Source organism: Camelus dromedarius, chromosome 9 (genome assembly GCF_036321535.1).
Source record: "Camelus dromedarius isolate mCamDro1 chromosome 9, mCamDro1.pat, whole genome shotgun sequence".
Taxonomy (NCBI): Eukaryota; Metazoa; Chordata; class Mammalia; order Artiodactyla; family Camelidae; genus Camelus; species Camelus dromedarius.
Window position 1 is genome coordinate 70133697 of NC_087444.1, and position 21252 is coordinate 70154948.

A 21252-nucleotide genomic window follows, 5' to 3' on the forward strand; every position below is an offset into this window, starting at 1 on the left:
AAGGTTCAGAAAGACCCTCTCTGGGTGCCAGGGGCAGATGAGACATCAGGGTCAGGCATGGAGACATCATGGTCAGGCAAGGGACTTGCAGGGAGAAGGGCACTGAAGTCATCAGGGCCAAATATGGTGGGAGTAGAGGAATAGGAGGGAACCTTTGGAATTCTGCCAATAACAAGGCTCGGAGAAGTGGAGTTGCCAAGCCAAGGTTACACAGCTGGCCAGGCAGAGTGAGGGTCTGGCCCTGCACAGACCCAAGCTTTCCCTCTCACCAGACAGATGCTGCTTTTTCTCTGGGGAAGCCTCTGGGAGTCAGAGACCTAGGTTGTATCTATTTGGTGTTCTCCACACAAACCTCACAAGGGCCTGGTGTTTTTGGCACTGAGAAATCCATTGTCAGGATTTATGAAAACAAAATTCAGAGCATCCTACAGGTGGTGTGGTCTGGCAGTGGTACCCAACTGAAAAGTCACAAATGCACATCTCGTTTAATGAGGCCCTTCATGAATGTAGTAATACCTGGGCCAAGAGACACCCCTACACTGCACCCCCTGCCTGCCCATGCCTCACTGAGCTCAGCAGCCAGGATCTAACCACCTGCTATGTGACTTCAAAGTTGACACCTCTCCCACCATCGTCAGTTGCTTTTGCAGAGATGCAGGCCTAGGACCTCTGGGACTTTCGAGAGGAGAAGCACGCATACGGTCAGTGTGACAAAGGCAGCATGCATGGGGGTAAGGAGAGTTGGGCTCTGGAATTGACCTGCCTGCTCTGAGCCACCTCAGGATGCTCCTCTGAAAAGTGGGGGATAATAACAGCATCTGAATTATTGGATCGCTGGGAAGATGCCAAGAGATGATGCATGGAGCACACGCCTGCACAGAGCAGACGGCAGGTAGCTGATCTTATTACTTATGATAATCATGGGACTGTCAACGAGCCAGAGGGGAGGGGCATAGAAGACTCAAGGGCATGGCCAAGGCTGATTTGCCCTGCGCCCCCGGCTTGTGGCACAAGGTCTGGCACAGGGGGCCCTCTGTGAAGGTGTAGGACTGAATCATATTGAAGAGGCTTTGGCTGGGGGTGGGAGCATTGGGGAGGACAGGGGAGCTTAGCAGAGGGCCTGGCCTTTAATTTATTCTTCACCCCATTGACCTCCTCGTGAGGCCAGGCGGGCACTCCCATGAGCTCCCTTTTGCGTGGTGGGAGGCCACTGTTCCTTACTTCTCCTTTAGCAAACAGATCCTCCTAGGTGGCAGGCACTAGGAATGCAGCAGTACACACGTCAGACATGAATCAGTGTGGCTACTGTCACCATTCTAATCTGAGTGTTGAGTGGTGGCTTCACATGGACACATTATTAAATATAAATAAAATGAATAAGCAAATAAATAATGGAAGAAGGCTCTGCCCAGCCCAGTGATAGGAGTATGCCGTGAACCAGAGATTGTGATTAATGCAATTTTGTGCACCTGAGGCCCTTTTAAAAAAGAGGCTAAAACCAAAAAGGACAGACATATTCCCTGTCCCCCGAGCATGAACATGCAAGTAAAGGCAGAGATGATAAACAAGCACATTAACACATGGAAACTCGAATGTTAGTGGCAAGTGCTGGAGGAAAATGCTACATGGTAAAAAATGGAGAGTGATGAGGAGAGGAAAGGCTATGTGAAGTGGGATGGTCAGAAAGACTTCTCTGTGGAGAGGACATGTCAGTAGACTCCTGGAATACATGAAAGAATGCACTGCAGGAATATCTCGGGAAAGAGCTCCAGGACAGCAGGAAGAGCAAGAGCAAAGGTCCTGAGGCACATCAGAGCTTGAGTTTGGGTTGCAGGAAAAGAAAGCCAGCCTGGAAGAAGTGAGCAAGTGGTGGGGAGTGATGGAAAGTGACATATTAGAGGCAGACAGGAGCCAGGTCACAAGGCGGGGTCGAGGGGTGGCCAGTTAGGATAAGGAGTCTTGAAGATCTCTTACTTGGCCAGCCTCCCTAAGGCTTCCTGGGCTTGGGCCATTAGTACCCTGGACAGCGGCCTTGGCCTCTCGGAGCACTTGCAGCCATGGGGCGCACCCTACCGAACCAGGACTTTTATTGAGATCTGCTTCTGGGCAGTGAATTGGGGGTGGAGAGCAGGTGATACTGCAACGCGTATGAATTGACCCCTGCCTGCAGGAAGCACAGTCATGTGAATGAGTCATCAATGTACAGTTTAATCAACCTTCATCAAGTGAACATCTGTGTGATCACCCCCGAGGTCTGTATAAAGGAGGCAGCCAGAGCCCAGGAGTCCCCATCCCTGTGTGTCCCTTTTCAAACCTTCCCCATCCCTCCCTCCCTGCTGTAGGTAATCATTGTCCTTATTTTGAGGGAGAATCATTTCCTTGATTTTCTTTATAGTTAGCTACCTGTGTCTAATTTAATTCAAAAATGAATACAATCTCATTATAAAAACCAAAACCATAATGGAAAAGATTAAAATCCCATTTGAGTCCCTTCTGCTTTCTCAGTTCTGGTCCCTTCACCAAAGGTAGCTGTCATTAGTTAATTAGTTACCCTCCAGACCTTTTTCTCTGTATTTGTCAATACCGGCACACCCAGAGAAAATATATAGTGTTTTTGGATATATCTTTTACATAAATGATATTAAGTTATATAAATCATTGTGCAACTTGCCTTTTTATTCAGCAGTCTCTTTGAGAACTTCCCATGTCCATATCTGTAGGTCTGTTCCATTATCTTTCATGATCACATACAATTCTTAAGTGTGAATGTTACAATTTATTTAGGCACTGTTTTGGTGGCATCTGGTCCTGATTTTCTCTATTTCAAACCTTGATGTGATAAACACTTTGTGAACTTTTTGAAATCCCTGTGCATGGTGGCCGGTATTATATTTAAGATTTATGAAGTTCCCGTCAGCCCATGTTACTGCCCCCATTTCACAGATGGGGAGCCTGAGGCTCAGAGAGGTGAAGTCACTTGCCCAGGGTCACACAGCAAATGAATGGAGGAACCAGTTTCCAAACTCTCCAGTGTCTGACTCCCAAACCAACTCTTATATGCACCTGTACCACCTGTACAGATAATCACAGCCTATGGGGCAGTGTCCTCATTCATCTGGGCCTATATGCAGACCAGTTCTGGGCTCCACTCTCCAGGAATGAACCAACCCTGCTTTCCCTCAAGCCCTGCCCTGTGGGGGCAGTCTCACTGCAAAGTAATTTCAGCGCAGTTCAGTTAGTGCTAAGCCCAGGATGCTGCTTGGGTGGGCTGTGGGAAGACTGAGGCCATTACTATTAACTGGGCCACCAGTGGAGTCAGAGAAGGCTTCTAGAGAGGGGAGATTTGAGCAGAGGCTGTAAAGGCAGGTAGAATTTCACGGCAGATGCAGGAAACACAGAGGATGGGTATGCAGGGGAACCCAAATTGTTGAACTGAGGAAGAAGGTGAGCTCTGAGGGCAATACTGGCAGAAGCCCATATCCACTTGAGCTTGGAAAGCCAGCCTTGGACTTCATTCTGTGGACCATGGAGAGCCTGGAATACATTTAATAAATAAGATTCAAGCATCTACTAAGTGCCAGGCACCATTTTAGGAGTGAATACCACAGCAAACAAGATAAAAAAGGACGCCTACTTTCAGAGAGCTTACATTTCAGAGAGGGAAACAGATAGAAAAACAAGTCCACAGTAACTGAGTTCTGGAGAGTTCTACGAAGGAAATAACACTGGCTAATGAAGTAGAGAGGGGCTAAAGGAGGGCTTCTTGGAGGAGGCGGCCTTTGAACTGAGTCTTGAATGGTAAGAGGAAAGGGAAGAGATGGGAAACAGCACTCTAAGGGAGGGATCAGCAAGGTCAAAGGCCCCAAGGTGGGGACAGACTTGACTTTCTCCAATGTGGCTGGCTTGTGGTACTCTCATGGGGAGAGATGAGGTCCTGCAGGGACCTGGAGGCCATGGTGAGGGGACTGGGTTTTCCTGGAGGCAGCAGGGTGCTAATGGAGGGCTTCTAGACCAAGGACGAGGGCCCTGTGTTTCAGCCTTTGGACAGCTCCTTGCACTGGGAGGATAGAAGTGGCTATAAGTCTGCAGAGTCAGTGCTGGGTGAGTGGGAGGTCTGTGCTGGAGTAGACTGTGCAGCAGAGGGGTGGGTAGATGGTCCTGGGCCAAGACAGAGCCTCGTTAGAAGAAGGTCCAGGGCTAGGCACCTGCTTCTGTGGCTTCTTCAGATGCCCTGGTGGGTATGGGGTGATGAGGCCAAGGACTCTGTTCTCAGGTTACCTACAGTATGAGACATGCACAAGCCAAGATGAGGAGCAGCAAGCCCAGCACAGCAGCTGAGGCAGAGGTGTTGGGGTCAGAAAGGCTCTGGGTCCGCCTTCTTCTAGTTTTGTGACTGTGGCCTCTAGTGTATTCATCAGTCAGTCCATCTTGCCTGTTCTTGTTTCTTTCAAGCCACAGAATGTTAGAGCTGGAAGAAGTCTTAGGGTGCTCCTCTAGCCCACACTTCCCACTTTTAAATGGGGAAACTGAGGCCCAGAGAGTGCAGGGGGCTGACCCTAGGTCACCAAGTGGCCAGCTTCAGAATGGAGACCTGGTTGGTCTTTCAACCATTATCTTCTTTCATGGTGCATCTTGATTTCTTCTTGCTTGAGGTGAATTCCAGGGATTTCTGGTGGGTCTGGCAAACTGTGGGGTGTGGGGGAAGAATGCGAGGAGTTTTTGTGTCAATGTGAATTTATTAAGCATCTGCTGGCTTCCTGGTCCATAGACTTGGCTGCTTCCAAGATGCCTCTTGCTGATCTTCCCCCGTCACTGACCTGAGCATCTTCCCTCAGTCTGCTCCTCTTCCCACTGTTCATCAGTGGTGGCCTCAGCTTCCACTCAGCCACCCCACCCAGCTGCTCACTTGCAAGCCCACTCAAGTCCTGTAGACTCTCACTTAACTTTGTACCCTCATCTGCAACTTCATGGCCTCATTATCTGTTGTCTGGACCACTGTCCCAGCCTCCCATCTGGTCATCCTGCCTCCAGCTTCTATCCACCAGCCTGTCCTCACACCAGTCCCCAGTGGATCTCCCTTACACAGACTCTTCCTGCTCAAAAGACTTCCACCTACAACGTCAGATCCAACCTCAATTTGGATATATGGCACCCTGTCTGGACCTTTCTCATCCTGGCTTGAACCCTCCCAACCTTTCTATGGCAGGAAATGCCCTTCTATGTCTGGGCCTCATCCTTGACTAGCGTTTACTGAGTCAGTGAAGGAGTATCAGGGTATTTTCACCAACTCATCTTCCTCTCAGCTTGTGAGCCCCTTGAGGGCAGGTTTCAGATCCAGCTGGCCCTAAGTCCTCAGCTCCCAGCCCATGGCTTGGCACTAAGGGACACATAGGAAATGTTTGAATTGAAGGAAATGGGGAAGGGTTGGCTCACCTTCAGCCAGGAACTGATGGGTCAAGAGTCTAACACATTACTGAGTATAAAGAACAAGCTCTAAGGACCATGGGAGTCAGGCTGTGGGCTGTGAGGAGATTCCAGTGTTCCTGAGTGAGCAGGGAGTGGTTGCCTGCTGTCCACTGGAGGATGGGGAGCAGTCAAAGCTCTAAGGAGGCCTATAGCAGAGTAGAGAAAGAGAAAGCTGTGGGGAGGAGAAGTCTGAGTTTGAATCATGACTCCACAACTCACATGCTGTGTGATGTGGGGCAAGTGACTTCACCTCTCTGAGCTCCAAATCATCAGTAAAATGAGGATGATAACATACGTTACCTCCTCAGATTGTCATGAAGATTAGATATAATGTACTGGCTCAACTAGCACAGAATAGACAGTGATGCTGCTGCTATTCATGATGATGGTGATGATGGAGAAGAAATATTTTAAGTCCCTGGATGCTGGCTGCTCCTAAGCAGAACATGGGGTGGTTACAGCTTCGTCTAGACTTAGGGCCACTGGAGAAGCAGTTCTGAGGATGAAGCAAGTATGTAAACAGGAAATGAAGGCTCAAGCCCCTAAGTCAGGCAGTGCTGGGGTAGGCCAGGCCAGGTTTGATTCCAAGAGTATCAGAGGCCTAATGGAGAATTGCATGGACCTGCAGCAGGACCAGCCAGACATCCCTTTGTCTGTGTATCTGTCTGCCACCCTTCATCCTGCTTTCCTACGTGTTGGGGTCCCTAAGCCAGCTTTTTCTGAACTCCCACCCCTACCTACCAGAGGCTGCTCTGGCCTAGGCTCTGCGAAGGCCAAAGTGATGAGATGCAGAGGGAAGTTGGTGTCAATGAATCTTAGGCCCAAGGTCACCTCCTGGCCCAACCATCGACCCACAGTGTGGCCTGCGGCCCAGTCTCCCTATCTGTTGCCAAGCTGGGGGTCTGAGGGGCCTCTCCAAACCTCCACATGCTACAGCCCTACAGATGAGGCACTGCTTTGGGGAAACACTGCTTGGGTTCCCACACAGAGCGGAGACACCACTGGAGGCTGAGTGGAGAGTGCCAGACACAGCGGGATGCAGAAAGAGGCTGGGGAACCAAGCCACAGAGAGGGTCCCCAGGGGCGGCCGAGAGAAAGAGGGCATGGCTGGGGGCCCTGAGGGGTGAAGAATCCTGCTCTGCTGTCCCCGGTGGGCTGGCTGCTCTCCCCCCTACTCCCCGCCGGGCCCCCAGGGGACCTCGCTCTAATAATGTATTTGATCGACTTGCCGGCCGCGTACAAGCGATTATTGTCTTGTCGGGAGTCAAACGTATCGATCCGGTGAGAAATATGAGCGGAGCAATGGGGCCCGCGTGTCAGTTACCAGCCCCGCTGGCCCTGGGGAGCCCCCTACGTCTCCTTTAATTACCGCTCAGCCCTGAGCCCAGCCTGGCCTCCCCTGTGCTGGCTCCCTCCCAGGCTCCCTGCACCTCCAGTAGCCCCCTCTGCTCCCCAGCTCTCAGGCCTTACCTGCCTTGCTCAACATGGCTTGAAGCCTCTTCTCCAGCTGAGAGGCCACCATCTATCTTGCCTGGGCCTCCCTGTTCCCAGCTGCCAGGCCCTACCCACCCAGTGTGTCCCAAACTCTGCTCCTCTGTCCTCTCAGGCCCATTCTTCTTTAAGATGCCCTGATTCTAGCTTAGGGACTCAGTGGAGCCAGCATGGGAGGCAAGAGGGGTGGCGTGACTTCATCCCACGGCGGGGTGGGGTGGGGAGCGTGTAAGGCTTTCTCCAGCTCCCCGACTCAGCTGTAGACCTGGGAGGGCAGCACCAGAATTGGGTGGTGCTTTGCTCCTTGCTTTGGGTTACATCCAAAAGCTCGGTCCTGACACGGATGATGTTGACTGTGTCCAGGGTGGAGCATGGAGGTGTTTTGGTAGGGTTTTGCCCACACCCCCAATGTCCTTATGACCCTCATTTGCAAGTCTCCCAAAACATAAATCCTAAGTAGAAACAGAGCTCACTGGGCAAATGCAGCTTCAAGATAAGGCTTGAGAACCCCTGCCACCAGACTGCTGTTTGGGAGACCCTCATGTATAAAAATCCTGCATCTGAGGGAGAGACAGGGAAAGAGGTGGGCCAGGAGGCAGGAAATCTGGGTTGCAGCCCAGTTAATGCTGTGTGGTCTCTGGATCTCCTCAGTGAAATGGCCTTTACAGTATGGAAATTTGTGGAGTGTTCATAGCTGGGAACTGTGCCCTCTGTGTGCAGAAGGACCATTGGTCATTTCCTTGGAGTGGGCCTGCCTGCCTGGGTGGTCTGGGTGCACAGGGCCAATGTACAGAAAGAAAGGTACCCATGAAGGTCTGCTTGTGTGTTATACTCTATGTGAGTGTGCGTGCGTGTGAATGTGGGCACGCATAGTGAGGAGGTATGCCTGGGCACACTTGTGTGGGTGTGCCCTTGTGCCGGTGTGTCACTTAAGGGAGCAGAGCAGGGCTCTGTACATGGGAGTGTTGATAGGGAGGGTTGGTGTTAGGGCCTGTGCACCTAGAGGAGTGTTCCCGTGTGTCTGCATGTGCACACGTGTGTGAAGTGCTGGGGTCCATGGGTATAAATACTTGAGTGTGCCTATGTGAGTGAATCCAGGCGTCCCTGTGCACGCGATTGGTTTGGGGGGTCCCCCGGCGTGGGGCGCAGCGAGTCCTGCAGGGCTGGGAGCGGGCAGGTCGGCTGTTCGGAGGCTCCAGGCGGCCCGGCAGCCTCGGACCGGGCACCGGGAGGAGGAAAAGGGCAGCGGGCTCGACCGCGCCTTTGTCTGCGCCGCCGTGCGCCGGGAGTCCTGCGCCTTTGTGTGACCCTCGCAGGTGTGCGCGCGGGGGCGGGAGTTCGGGGGGAGACGGGGACCGGGAGGGAGCGGAGGGAGGGGCTCCCTCCTCCGCAGCCGGCCCCGCCTTCTGGCCCATTGGCTGGGTGCTGCCGCCCTCTGGCGGGCACGGAGGAAAGCGCTGGGCTGGGAGCGCCGCAGCGCGAACGGCCAGCCAGCAGCCAGGGCACCAGGTGCTTGCCTCCACCAGCGCTCCTCGGGCGCCCGCATTTGCCCCCTGGAAGACCTGGACCTGCTGCCGGCCCTCCCACTGCCCACGGGCACCACTTCCTCTCATTGGTGGCCCTGAACGCCTCACCTGCGAACAGGTTCGAGGCTGGGTTCCCCATTCCACACAGCGGTGCGGAAACCTATCGCGAACGCCTCCTCCTGCCCTGCTTCTTGGTTTCGATGTTTCTTGGCTCTGGGCCCTTAGGGAGGCCACCTCACTTCTCTGGTCCTCAGTCTATTTGTCTGTACAATGAAGCAAACAGTGAGCACCTCAAGAGATGATGCCTGTCTAGTGTGAGGTGCAGGGCCTGGCATTGGGAAAGGCCCTGCAAACTGCTAGCCGGTGTTTTAATGTTGTTGTTACGGTCCCATTTTTCTTCCCAGACCCACACGCCATCTTCCAGATGTGAAGGCAGCAGAAGGGCTAGGGGCGTCTCTTGGGGACACAGCTGTAGGAGTCAGCTCTTCCAGCGGGCTTGCTCTCCACCCCACTGACCCCACTTCCCCAATACACACAGAAGATTTGGGGTCCGCTGCCTGCTGGGGTGGGCCTTCAGGTCAGGGTATTTTCCCTTCCGAAGGGGGCGGGCCCTGTGGTTTCCTCCCTGGGTGACTTCCGGAGGAGAGGGCTTTGCCCCCAGAGAGGGCGGGGAAATGACACAGTTGTTCCCCCAGCCCTGCGGGGCGGGCAGCATGGTTCACTCCAGCATGGGGGCTCCAGGTAAGGGGCTGGGCCCGCACTACGGGCCCGGAGCACAGGCAGCACCTTGGGATTTGTCCCGCTGGGCCGGTCGTTGGTTCGCTCTGCCCTTCCTCTTTAGCTGTCTCCTCTACCCTTTCACTCTGTACCTCAGCAGCTCCCCTTCTTCCCATCTGGGGTCCCCACCCCTCAGCTCCTCTTTCCTCTCCCCTTTCACATCAGCACCTGGGGGCTTCCACAGACGGACCTGCTTCTCCCCTTCTCTGTTGCTAGCAGGCGTTGGTAGAAAGTGTTGGTAGCAGGCTCTTGTCTGGAGGACCAGCAGGTGGGAGAGTTGCGTGATCCTCGGGAGGGGACTGCACAGGGTGCACAGGGGCTGGAAGGCTGAGCTACCGGACCTTTGAGTGAGTGGGTGCATCTGTGTATGCACAAGTGAGCGGTAGTTCTGAGTCTTCTGTGTGTGACTGTCAGGTGTCCCGTGTGTGAGGGGCTGTTGTGTGTGGCATTGTAGGGGTAGCCTTGGCGCTGCTCTCTTGGTTCACTTCCTCCCTTCATTCGTCTCAGATGTCCCCCTCCTCGGGAGGGCCTTTCCTGACCTCCCCATCTAAACTGCCAACCAATCCCGCCATTCTCCAGCCCCTCACCCTGCTCTATCTTTTCTTCATGGCACTTAATGCCTGCATGAAAATTTATTATATGTTTGTGCGCTTATGAATTGCCTCCCCCACTGAATGTCATTTGACTGAATGAACATCGTACGCCGAGTACCGTACAAAGAGATTTGTATTTGTTGGCTCATTTGGCATAATGTGTCCATCTGTGCATAATGATAGTTATCTCCCGGTGGTGCTGATGGGAGAGTTAAATGAGGTAATATGCTTAAAAGCTTAGCATGGGGGCCTGGAATGTGGCGAGCTTCCATACTTCATGGTTGTTTTGTTTGTAGCTCTATAGGTGTGACTACGGGTGTGTGTCCTATTCGTGGGTGTCTGTGGGGATGTCTTGGTTTGGCATGTGTCATTCTATGTGCATCAGTGTATGCTGGCATCCCTGTGATCTGTCATCAACATATATTTATTTGAGCAGTTCTATGCTGGATGTTGGAAATACAGATGAAAAAGGCAGCTTCAGATCTTTTCTCTTGGAGCCCCCAGTCCAATGTTGGGAGATAGATCTATCACCAGACAGGGGAGGAGGTCCAGGCAGATGGGTCAGGACTGGGGTATGTGGGAGGCACAGGGGGCTGGGGGAGCCCAGAAGACTTGCCCAGTTCAGCATGGTCAAGTCAGGGAGGGCTTCCTGGAGGAGGGCATGTCTGGGCTGAGATGTGAAGAATGAGTGGGTATGAGCAGGGAAAGGAAGATGAAGAGGGGCTTGAGATGGAAGGAAGACCACTTGCAGGATGATAAGTGATTATTTACTGAGGTGACCGTATGTGCAACTGTGGATGTGTGTGTGCACACATACAATGTAGACATGGGGAGCCAGGGTGCCTGCACACACATGCCATTAGCTCCACCACTAACTCATCCCTCTCTGGGGTTGAATGGGGGCTTTGTATGTGCTGGACACTGGGTTAGGCCCTTTACTTGGGATTTCTCACAGAATTGCCCTGCCTTCGAGGCCTGCCCTAGGCTCCCCTACCTGGACATGAATTAATACATGTGTGGCCTTGGGTAGATCACTCATCCTGCCTGATCCTGGGCTCCATATCTGTGGACTGGGTTCAGGGATCCACCCTGACCATCTCCCAGGAGAGGTGACTCTGGGTGTGTGAGTATGTGCACATCTGTGTGTGTATCTATCTGAGTGACCTTGGTATCTGTGTGTGTGCTCATCTGTGTCTATCTGTATGTCTGAGTGATTCTGGGTGAATAAGTGTGTACCTGTGTGTGTGTGTGTCTGAGTGGCCTGGGTGTGTGTGTATGTACATCTATAACTATATCTATCAATATTTCTGTGAGTGACTGGGGTTTGTGCATGAGTACGTGTCTGGGGGTGACTTGGGGGTGTGTGTGTGCGCACGCAGGTGTATCCACACATGTCTGGGTGTGTTTTGCATATCTGCCAGTGTCACTGTGTTTAGACATGTGTCTTCATCTGCAGACATTCCTGTCTGGGATCTGTGCACACCTGCCCTGTGTGTTTGCATGGTCTTCGTCCATGTCTGGGGCTGTGGTGTGTGTACCGTGTGGCAGCTCTTGTCAGCACAGCTGTGGGGCCGCCTCTCTTGTTGTGTCTGCTGCCCGTATCTCCATCCCTCCTCCTGACACTCAGAAGTGTTCACTCCCTGGAGGCCACCCCGGGACAGCTGTGGGGTGTGGGGGTGTGAAATGCTACTCCCGGGGAAGCCAGACTGGGCCAGTGGGTGAGCAGAGGTTCCCGGCAGTGCCGACCCTGCCCACAGGAGCTCCTAGGCCACAGCCTTGATTGAAGCAGGCTTTGGAGGCAGGGGACCCAAGGGACAGGCCAAGTGGGGCCAGGAGGGGTGAGGGGCAGCCCTTGGGCCCTCTATATTTAGCCCCATTTTCGGTAAGCGCTAACGAGAAGCTGGCCCAAGTCTGCTAAAACCGGCTGGGGGAAATGCAGAGGAGAAGTGAAAGTCCGTAGAGGGAGGGGCGAGGGAGGGCGGAGGGGACCCAGAGTCCCAGGCCTGGGGCAGTGGGGCAAGCGAGTGTGAGCCCAGGGGCGTGGCAGCCCTGGGTGGGTCTGACTCTAGGATGGTGGGATTCGAGAGGCCCAGTAGCCTCAGCATTGCTTTTCCCTGCATGTTCCTCTAAAAAGTTGCACACTGCCTGCGTTGGGAGAAGGCAGGGGTGACCCTAAGCAACCAGTCAACATTTCTGTGCAAATAAACTGAGGCTTTGAGGGGGGCTTCTGGAGGTGCCAGGGGGCTGGAACACATTAGAATCACCTGGAGGGAGGCTTTAAAAAATTCAGATGCCTAGGTCTCACCCTGTCCCAATGAAATCAGAGTGTTGGGGGTGGGATTAGGCATCAATATTTCTCTAGAGGAGGAGTGGAGTGGGGGAGGAGAGAGAGACAGAGGCCTGCCTGTGTGGAGGCTGAGACAGCCTACAGGATAGGCAGGCTCAGCAGACCCCTTGCCAGGGTCCCCATTAAGTATCACGTGACTTTCATCCGTGGTGGAAATGGAGTCCCCTGTTCATCCTTGGTGGGGATGATTTGATGAGACCCTTTTTCTCCATTGGGCCCTGATGGAGGAGGAGAACAAGAGAGACCTGGGCAAAGTGCAGCTCTGGCCATTTTGCTGTGGGCCAGCTGAGTACTACCGGGGTGTGCAGGCTCTGTGGGAGCTGGGGTGGGATTAGAAAGAATAAGGAAAACAGAGTGGTGGAAATTTCCCCTCATACCACTTTTGCCTCTCCAGACACCATTTCTGCCGAGGAGAAGTTACCTTAAAAGTTTAGGTTGGAGCTGCTTGGGGAGAGGGCTGAGGGTCAAAGTGTCAGGTGACAGCAGGGAGAGGGGACTCTTTCATGCACTCATTCATTCCAAAGACACAGTCCTAGACTGGGTGGCAGTGATTCCAGCCTGGGCCCTAAGGAGCCCACAGTCTGGGGCATAGGGTGGGGGTCACTGCCCAGGTGGTCAGGGTACTTTAGGGGGCAGGGGCGGGGTGGGGGTTCCCAGATAAGAGAGACACTGACTGACTGGGTAGTCAGGGAAGACCTCCCAGAGGAGGTGATGTGAAGCTTAGGCCTTAAAGACGAGCAAGAGTTTGCTAGTGGAGAAGGAAGAGGTCGCCCCAGGTGGGAGAAGAGCAGAGGCAAAGACCTGGAGGAGGGAGAGCAGGGCCTCGGGGCCACTCTTGTTCATTCAACCCACACATCCCAGTAGGGACCCTGAGATGAGTCAGACCTGCCCTTAAGGGGTTCTTAGCCTGATGGGGAAGACATTCTGGGGCCCAGATGGCTACAGCCTTTAGGACAGTGATAGGTAGATGGATCCAGAGTAAAGGGAACAGAGGAGAGACCTCTGAGGACATCAGGGGTGACTTCATGGAGGACAGAGCCTGTGCTGGGTCCTGAAGGATGACTAGGAGGTCACCAGGCAGAATGCGGAAGAGCATTCCAGGCAGAGGGACTAGCCCATGCCAAGGCTTTTTATTAAATGTTGGAAAGACAGCAGGACAGAGGCAGGAATAAATAAGAGACAGAAAGAGCTGCAGGGAGGGATGTTCCTCTCTCTCTCTCTAGTCTTCTGAGCTGGGTGATGCCAGGGACTCAGGGGTGAGTCAGACCAGGCCTGCCCCCTGGTCTGGTGGGAAAGGACCGGGACACAGGTGACCACAGCCCTGTGGGCTCAGGGCTAGGACAGCAAGATGGCACTTCTGTGGGAGACTGTATTAGTTTGCTAGGGCTTCCATAACAAAGTACCACAGACTGGATGGCTTAAACAAGAGAAATTAATTTTCTTGAAATTCTAGAAACTAGAAGTCCAAGGTCAAGGTGTCGGCAAGGTTGGTTTCTTCTGAGGCCAGTCCTCCTTGGCTTGGGATGACTGTCTGCTCCCTGTATCTTCGCACGGTCTTCCCTTTGTGCATTTGTGCATGTCTGTGTCCCAATCTCTTTGTATAAGGACACCAGCTGTATTGAATCAGGGCCCACACTAAGGGTCTCATTTTAACTTAATTACTTCTTTAAAGATCCTATCTCCAAAGAAAATCACATTCTGAGGTAATAGGGGGTTAGGGCTTCAACATATGAACACTGAAGGACACAACTCAACCCCTAACAGAGGCCAAGAATGAGCATGGACTCTGGGGCGGAGGTGAGGCTTCTCTGGTCTGTGGGAGGTGCATTCGCTAGCTAGGCGGGGAGTGAAGAACCTGTAAGGTCTGGACTCCGTGGTCATAGAGCAGGCTGCACAAGTGGCAAGAGACGGGCAGCAGAGGGTGACAGGGGCCATACCCTGGAGGTCAGGATGAGGAGCCTGGGCTTTTCTTGGGGAGATGGGGAGCCGTGGAAGGTTTCAGGGCCAGGGAAGGATCTCCCTGTGACATTGTCGTCACTAGCTGGAAGGAGGGGCTGGGGAGGGGGCTGGGGCAGGGCTTTCCAGGATGTTAAGAAGGGTGGGATTTAGGGCTGCATCGGGGTTAGTGGTTGCCTGGAGCAGGGCCAAGGTCTGGGTGATTTAGAGGATCAAGCAGGACTCCTGCTTCTGATACCCCAAAGTCAGGAGGAGGGGCCTCATCCCCTGGCTCCCTTTGTGTCCTCCTGTATCTCTCAGCATCCTTAGCCACTCAGTGCCTGGAAACAGGGCCTGAGCTCTGGCAGCATCTGGTCACCTGCTCCCCACCCCACCCTCATAAGCTTATGCCTTAATAGGACTATATGCTGGCTTATTATTTAATTTTTTTAGCTTAAAATTTTTTCCTTTTTTATGAAAACATAATGTATATATAGCAAAGTGCTCAAATTTTAAATGTACAGCTTGATGAATTTTTATGTATGTATAGACCCATGTAACCACCAAGCAGATCAGGATAAAAAACATTTCCAACCCCCTGTAGGCTTCCTCACACCCCTTCCCAGTCAACACTCAACCAAAAGTGCCCACTAATCTGACCTTGATCTAATATCATCTTGCCTGTTTCTGAGTTACACATAAAAATTGGAGTCCTAATGTCTGACCACTTTTGTGTCTGACATCTTTCCCTCAGCATCATGTCTCTGAGATCCAGTGTGTGTGATGCAGGATTTGGTTCTTTTCCTTGCTGTGGAGTATTTTATTGTCTGGATGTACCAATGTTGTTGACCTGTTAACAGGCCCTTGAGCTATTTCCAGTTGGGGGAGCACATTATAAAAGGGCCTCAGGGAACATGTGTGCCCGTGGGCGCTGGTGGGCAGGACGCTCCTTTCTCTTGGGTGGACACCCGGGGGTGGATGTGCTGGGTCACAGGGAAGGGGTATCTCTCCAGCTTTCCTGAATTATTGCTTGTATCGATTTACACCCCCACCAGCAGTGTGTGACCTGGCTTTTTAATCAGAAATTTAAAATCCTAATGGCGTTTTGTGTTGAGTAATCCTCAATGGTAAAATTCCTGGACTTTTTTTTTTTCCAATTGCTGAGGTTATCCCAGCTCCCTCTTTAGCTGGCCTTGTGTAAATATCTTGGATGCAGAGCACACTAGAGTTGGACAGCTCCTTTGATAGGGTGGGGTCGTGGTCTTGGCGGGGATTTGGAATGAGTTGTGGGGGAGACTTTAGGGTCAGAGTCAGGGTCAGGAGTAAGGTCTAGGGCCAAGTTGGGAGTCGAGATCAGATGAAGGACTCAGGCCATCTGGATGGGAGTTAAGAATCAGGGTGGGTAAGGGGATTGAGAGTGGGTCAGGCAGAAGCCCGGTTTTGTGTGGGGGTCTACGACCAGGAAGGGTTGGGTTTGAATCAGTGTCAGGGTGAGCTTGGGTTGGAGTGACTGTGGGAAATGAGGTGCTGGAGGTCACGACGGGTCCATCAGATGGCAGCAGTGCTGGAGTCACAAAGACCCGGGTCCAATCAAGTCACCTCTGCTGTCTCACTGTGCTCTTGGGGAAGTGAGATCCCCCTTGGAGCCTCAGTTTCCTCCTCTGTAAAATGGGGGTAATATTAGCACCAACTGCTAATGTGAGCCCTGAATCATGTTTCTCACTGTGCTCAGCACTGGTAACACTCACCTTTCCATGATCAGCATCAGAATACTGTGAGGACAGGGGTTTGTCTCCATTTCTTTGTGTCCCCTGGTGCCAGCTTGCTGCTTGTCACCTCCCCTCAGCCACCTCCTTTCATTTCCTGGGCCTGCGGAACTGTAGGATAGGGTTGTATTTGTAGGGGCAGGATCTCTAGGTTGGATCTGGGTGTGCAGTTAGGATTCAAGGCTGAAATCCCAAGTGAGGTCTAGGATTAGGTCTGAGGACAGGGTTGGGGCAGAGCTGATGGAGTTGGAATTGGAGTCACAGAGATCAGAGTGGGGCCACCTGTGCGCTGAGTACCCGAAGGGAGGCCAGTGGGAGTGGGGTGTGGACGGGAAAGTGGTGGGCCGTGGAGAGGGCCAGAGGGCGGCTGAATCAGAGCCGGAGATCTGAGGACTCACTCCTTTGGGGATGCTGTAGTCCTCTCACGCCTCCCAGGCCCCACTCAGAGTGGAAAACATGCCTCACCCGAAACCTGGTGAGGCTGGTGAGGCAGGACGGGGGCCTGGGCGGCAACCTGAGAGGAGGCCCGAGGCTGACTCGCTCCTTTAGAACATCACCAACCTCCCCCTGGGCAGCCAAAGACTCCTCAGGACCAACAACCAAAGTCTACCTCCCACCCTGCCCCAGGGTCTCATGGGGGCGGGGGTGACCCTCTCCGTGCCACCTTCTGGAGGGGTGAAGAGGATCCCCAAGGCCTGAAAGCCCCTCTTCTGTCCCACTGGAGGTGGGCAGAGGCCCAGAGCAGAGGGCATGTCTCCTGGAAAGTGACACTTGCAAGGTGGCAGGGGGTGCGGGGGTATTTGGGGAGAGGCTGGGGTGGTGCTGGAGGAGGGGCCCCAGAGCCCTCCTGGCTTCTGCAACCTCACCCCACTTGCATCCCTCCTCTGTCCCTAGAAATAAGAATGTCTAAGCCCCTGGAGGCCGAGAAGCAAGGTCTGGACTCCCCGTCAGAGCACACAGGTGAGTGGGGAAGGGAGCAGGGAGGGCAAAGGGTCACCATGGTCTGGGGCAGGTGTGCGGGCAGAGTTTGGGGTGTGGCTGGTGCCAACTCACCCTTTCCCTCTCTTTTCAGACACTGAAAGAAATGGACCAGACACTAACCATCAGGTCAGGAGGGAGTGGATGAGCAGGAGGGTTGGGGAGGCGGAGGGGAGAAGGAAGCCAAGGGGAGCTCTGGGGGGAGGGGCAGGGTGTCAGAAGCTGCTCCATCTCATTGTTCCCATCCCCCAACCCAACTTACTCTTCACAGAACCCCCAGAATAAGACCTCCCCTTTCTCCGTGTCCCCGACTGGCCCCAGCACCAAGGTAAGCACCTGTCAGCTCAGCCAGGGCAGGGGGAGGGGTGTCCTGTTGTGGGTGGTGTTTGGCGTTTGGGAGAGGGTCCCGGATGCCTGGTATCTCGGTGACAGGACTCCACCGCCCCTTCTCACCCTCGGGTTCCCGCCCCAGGCTTGTGACTCACCCAGGCTCCTTCCCCTTCCCTGGGGGGTGGGGGTGGCCAGGGAAATCCCCCCCAGAGCCCCAGGGCGATGAACAACAGGAAGCTGAGGGCCCCGCCCCCATCCCAACCTCCCTGACCGAACAGGGGCCTGCACCACCCCCACCCCCCCAACGCACACACTCAGGGCCAGCCAACCAGTGGGGAGGGGGTGGGGGAGGCAGACCCAGTGAGGATGGCTGTGAGGATGCTGTCAGAGAGAATGATGGGGAGGCCGGAAGTGGCAAGATACAGCAAATCCCAAATCCAGTTGGGGCCCTGCTGCTGGGCACTCTGGGCTTCCTAGGGTGCCCGGGGCCCAGGTCTCCACCCTCCAGCCTGGTGGGGCCAGCTGACAGGGCGCAGAGGGCAGGGGCAGAGGGCCATGGGCAGGACTCCTGACCTTGACCAAAGGGCAGAGGGATGGGGGTGGAAGGCTGGGAACTGCTCTGTGACCATGAGAAAATCACTTCCCCACTCTGGGCTTCTCAGTTTCCTCTTCTCTAATATGAGGGTAGAGGCAGTCAGACTGGACAGTCTCTGAGGTCCCTTCCATGGCTGGTGTGCTTTGATGCTGCTTGAGGGGCAGGTGTCTTGTCCTGAGCATGTTGGACAGGGCCCAGGGGAGAAGGATTCAGGCTCTGACCATCTTCCCTCTGATCTCAGGCTGGGCTCTGGCCTTAGCCCTTGGAACTGAGAGTGTCCATCACCCCCACCGACCGACCTGCACCCCTCCTCCCGCCCTGGCCTGCCTATCCTCAGCTGAATCTTGTAGCCTCTCCTTGCCCCACAGCAGCCTTGTTTCTGCACTGGGAGACCAGGGGTCCCAAGGAAGAAAGTGTTCTCACTCCCCTTCCCGGGCCTGGACCTGGTCCCTGGGGAAAGCTGGAGGCAGAGAGGGCAGCAGCATCCACACCGTGTCCTATTCTCTGCTCCCGGCCTTTGCTTCTCCATCTCACCACCTCTCTTCTGTGTCAGTCTTTCCCTAACTGCAGTGATTCATGTGCTCCCATCACAATTTCAGACAAACGCACACACTACCACGTACAATTATTTACATCATAATTTTGTTAATTGCCTCAATTTTTAAAAACATTTTATTATGGAAAATGTGAAGCAGATAGAAAAGTAGAAAGAAGACCATAGCAAAAAACACCCCCTCCCCCACCAGCCCGGGTACCTGTCAATCAGCTTCAACAATTATCAACTCACAAACTGGCTCAGTTTTTCACCAGTTGAAATAAAACGCTTTTTAAATGGAAATTTCATGAATGGAAAACCAGAATCACTTGCCATGGAAATAAATGCAATGATTGTTAGCATGTACTCAGAGACTCTTGCCTGCTGCAGAGTCTAAGTCTGAGGCCGGTTCTCCATTTGTTAAAAGGAGGAGATTAGCCAGTGTTGGGAGATGTTAACGGAGACTTTCTTAAAAGACCCAGAGAGAAAGAAAGAGCCTTGAGAGGAATAGTGTTTTCACAATGGCACGCAGTGTTGGTTTTTCCTAAAACTTTTAATTAATATATGACACAACCATATAGATCCTCAGTGTACAGCTCTGTGGATTTTCACAAACTGAACAACTGTGTTGCCAGATCAAGAAGCAGAACACGACCAGACTTACAGGAGGCCCTGAATTCCCCACCAGGGGGCTTCCAGGACCCACTGTCATCTCACACTGCATCCCTGTATCCCTTAGACTTTCTGACACTGGTATCCCATCTTTGGGGCGTGCCACCAACTCTCTGTCGTTGTCCTTTCCCAGGCCTCTGTCTGTCTCTTGGTCTCAATCTGTATTGCAAATGCCACGCTCACTCCTACCAAGTCACTGTGTCGCCTTGCACAAGTCGCTTTCCCTCTCTGGACCTCCTCTTGCAAAAATGGAGCTGGGACATCGGGCTGAAGGATGATCTCTAATGTCCCCTCTGGGCCTGAGAGTGTGTGACTTGTCAAGTCACACCTCCTCCCACCCCACGTGTCTTTTCCCAACAGATCTCTCCAGCAAGCCCACTGTCATCTGGCTTCTTATGTAAGAGAGGAAGGAGGCCAGGAGCGCTCTAAGCTGGTCTGTCCTATGTGTTTGATGCAAGATGCATCTGCATCCTACACAGAGAGATGAGGAGGTGCTCAGTGGACTCTGGGGTGGAGGCTGAAAGCTGGTAGCACCCGGGCTGCATCTGGCCTGCAGATACCATTTGCTGGTCCTGCAGCCTTTTTGCTTTAGATTTTGAAATGAGTGGCCAGCAGGGGCAGAGTAGGGCCTGGGTAGGCCTCCCCTCCAGGCAGGCGGGCACGCTCTCTCCAGCCACCCTGCCCACACCTGCCCACACCTGCCTGCAACCCCCATTTGTGCTATTTCCATACACTTTTGAATTCACGACCTGTGTTATAAGGTGGTGATTTTTATGTATCACCCTAAGATCCTTTCTTCCAATAAAATCTTGTTCCATTGGACAGATAAGAGATGCCCCTCTGGCTAAAGCAGATGAGAGGTCTGGGACCCACAACCCCCTTATTTGACATCTCAGGGCCCCCACTGGCCTCATTTCTCGTTTTACAGATGGAACTGACTCCCAAAAGGGGAAAGGTACTCTCTGAAGGTGCCCTCTTCTGTCGGGAGTTCAGGTGCAGGGGGTGTGTTAGCCTTTGCTGATTGATGTGGAAACTGAGGCCAGAGGAATGGCCTGAGGCCCCCACCGGTCACCACAGTTCTCACCTCCACACCCCAGTCTGCTCCTTCTGTGCTGGTGCGGAGCTGCCATGGCCACACACATGCCCTTTCTTTGGTTCACAGGTGGGCATTCTCTCTGGCCTCCACTTAACATTCTGGGGTCCCGGACCCTGCCTCTCTCCTCCCCAGATCAAGGCTGAAGACCCCACTGGTGACTCAGCCCCAGCAGCACCCCCGCCCCCCCAGCCAGCTCAACCACATCTGCCCCAGGCCCAACTCATGTTGACGGGCAGCCAGCTAGCCGGGGTAAGTACTCGGGGTGCACAGGGCAGGGGGCACAGGCCAGCCACCTCAAATCTGTTACAGGACTGATGGCCCAGTGTGTCCTACCCAGGCCAAGGCCACTCTGTCAATGCCTGCCTCTTGCCCTTCCCGCTAACCTGCTTGGCTCAGGCACTAACTCCTGTCTGCTTTCTCTGCTTCCCCCTACTCCCACGCCCCTCCTCTGGTCCTGCTGCCCCCGACCGGCCCACAGCTCACGGCACTGATGCCAGCTCAGCAGCAGCTCCTCCTGCAGCAAGCGCAGGCCCAGCTCCTGGCCGCCGCCGTGCAGCAGTCCAGTGCCGCCGCCGCCGCCGCTGCCGCCTCCTCCACCTCCTCCTCCTCCTCTTCCTCCTCCTCCTCTGCCTCCTCCTCGACCTCACAGCCCCCAGCCTCCTCGGGGGGAGGCGACCTGCCACCACCACAGCCTGCCAGCCAACCCCCCGGGACCCCACAGCTCACCCTGTCCCAGCCCATCCAGCTCACAGCACAGGTAAGGGCAGCCCCAGGGAGCACGCTCCCTCCAGCCCAGGACCTAGGGAAGTCGGGAGGTGCAGGGGCCCGGCTGGTCCACATGGACCACGCTGAGCACCAGCCACGTGCCAGGCAGTTCCCCGCCACCCCAGGAAGGCTTGGGAGATGCTGCCACTTACCTCTCAGAGGGGTAAAGCGAGGCTCACAGGGAGGACACCCTCCTCTTGATGGGAGTGCCTGGCTACCCGGTTTCTGTTTTCTAAGGTTGGCACGTTATCCTCAGTTCACCGCTGAGGAAACCAGGGCCCACCCCCATGAACAGTACCTGTGTGGGTGCAAAACGAAAGGAAGCACCAGAATCAGTGCCCCCATATCATGTCCCCTGGCTCATCCAGTGAGACACTATC

At 54.0% G+C, this 21252-nt stretch overlaps 1 protein-coding gene across 22 annotated transcripts in view; it reads left to right on the top strand.

The window, feature by feature from the left end:
- Positions 1 to 21252, top strand: part of POU2F2 (POU class 2 homeobox 2) — a 51893-nt gene that overhangs the window by 13597 nt on the left and 17044 nt on the right. For 6 of the 22 annotated variants that reach the window (XR_004138551.2, XM_031456999.2, XM_031457000.2 and 3 more), the window contains exons 1-6: positions 9130 to 9224; positions 16796 to 16861; positions 16974 to 17008; positions 17151 to 17207; positions 20174 to 20356; positions 20586 to 20864. Coding sequence is in view for 21 of the 22 variants with exons in the window: in XM_031456999.2 (XP_031312859.1) it covers positions 9158 to 9224; positions 16796 to 16861; positions 16974 to 17008; positions 17151 to 17207; positions 20174 to 20356; positions 20586 to 20864 (687 nt within the window). In the remaining variant the exon portion in view is untranslated. Of the gene's footprint in view, positions 1 to 9128; positions 9225 to 9505; positions 9529 to 16795; positions 16862 to 16973; positions 17009 to 17150; positions 17208 to 20173; positions 20357 to 20585; positions 20865 to 21252 lie in introns of those variants that run through there. The other 16 variants (XM_031457004.2, XM_031457012.2, XM_031457006.2 and 13 more) reach the window with 9 other exon arrangements.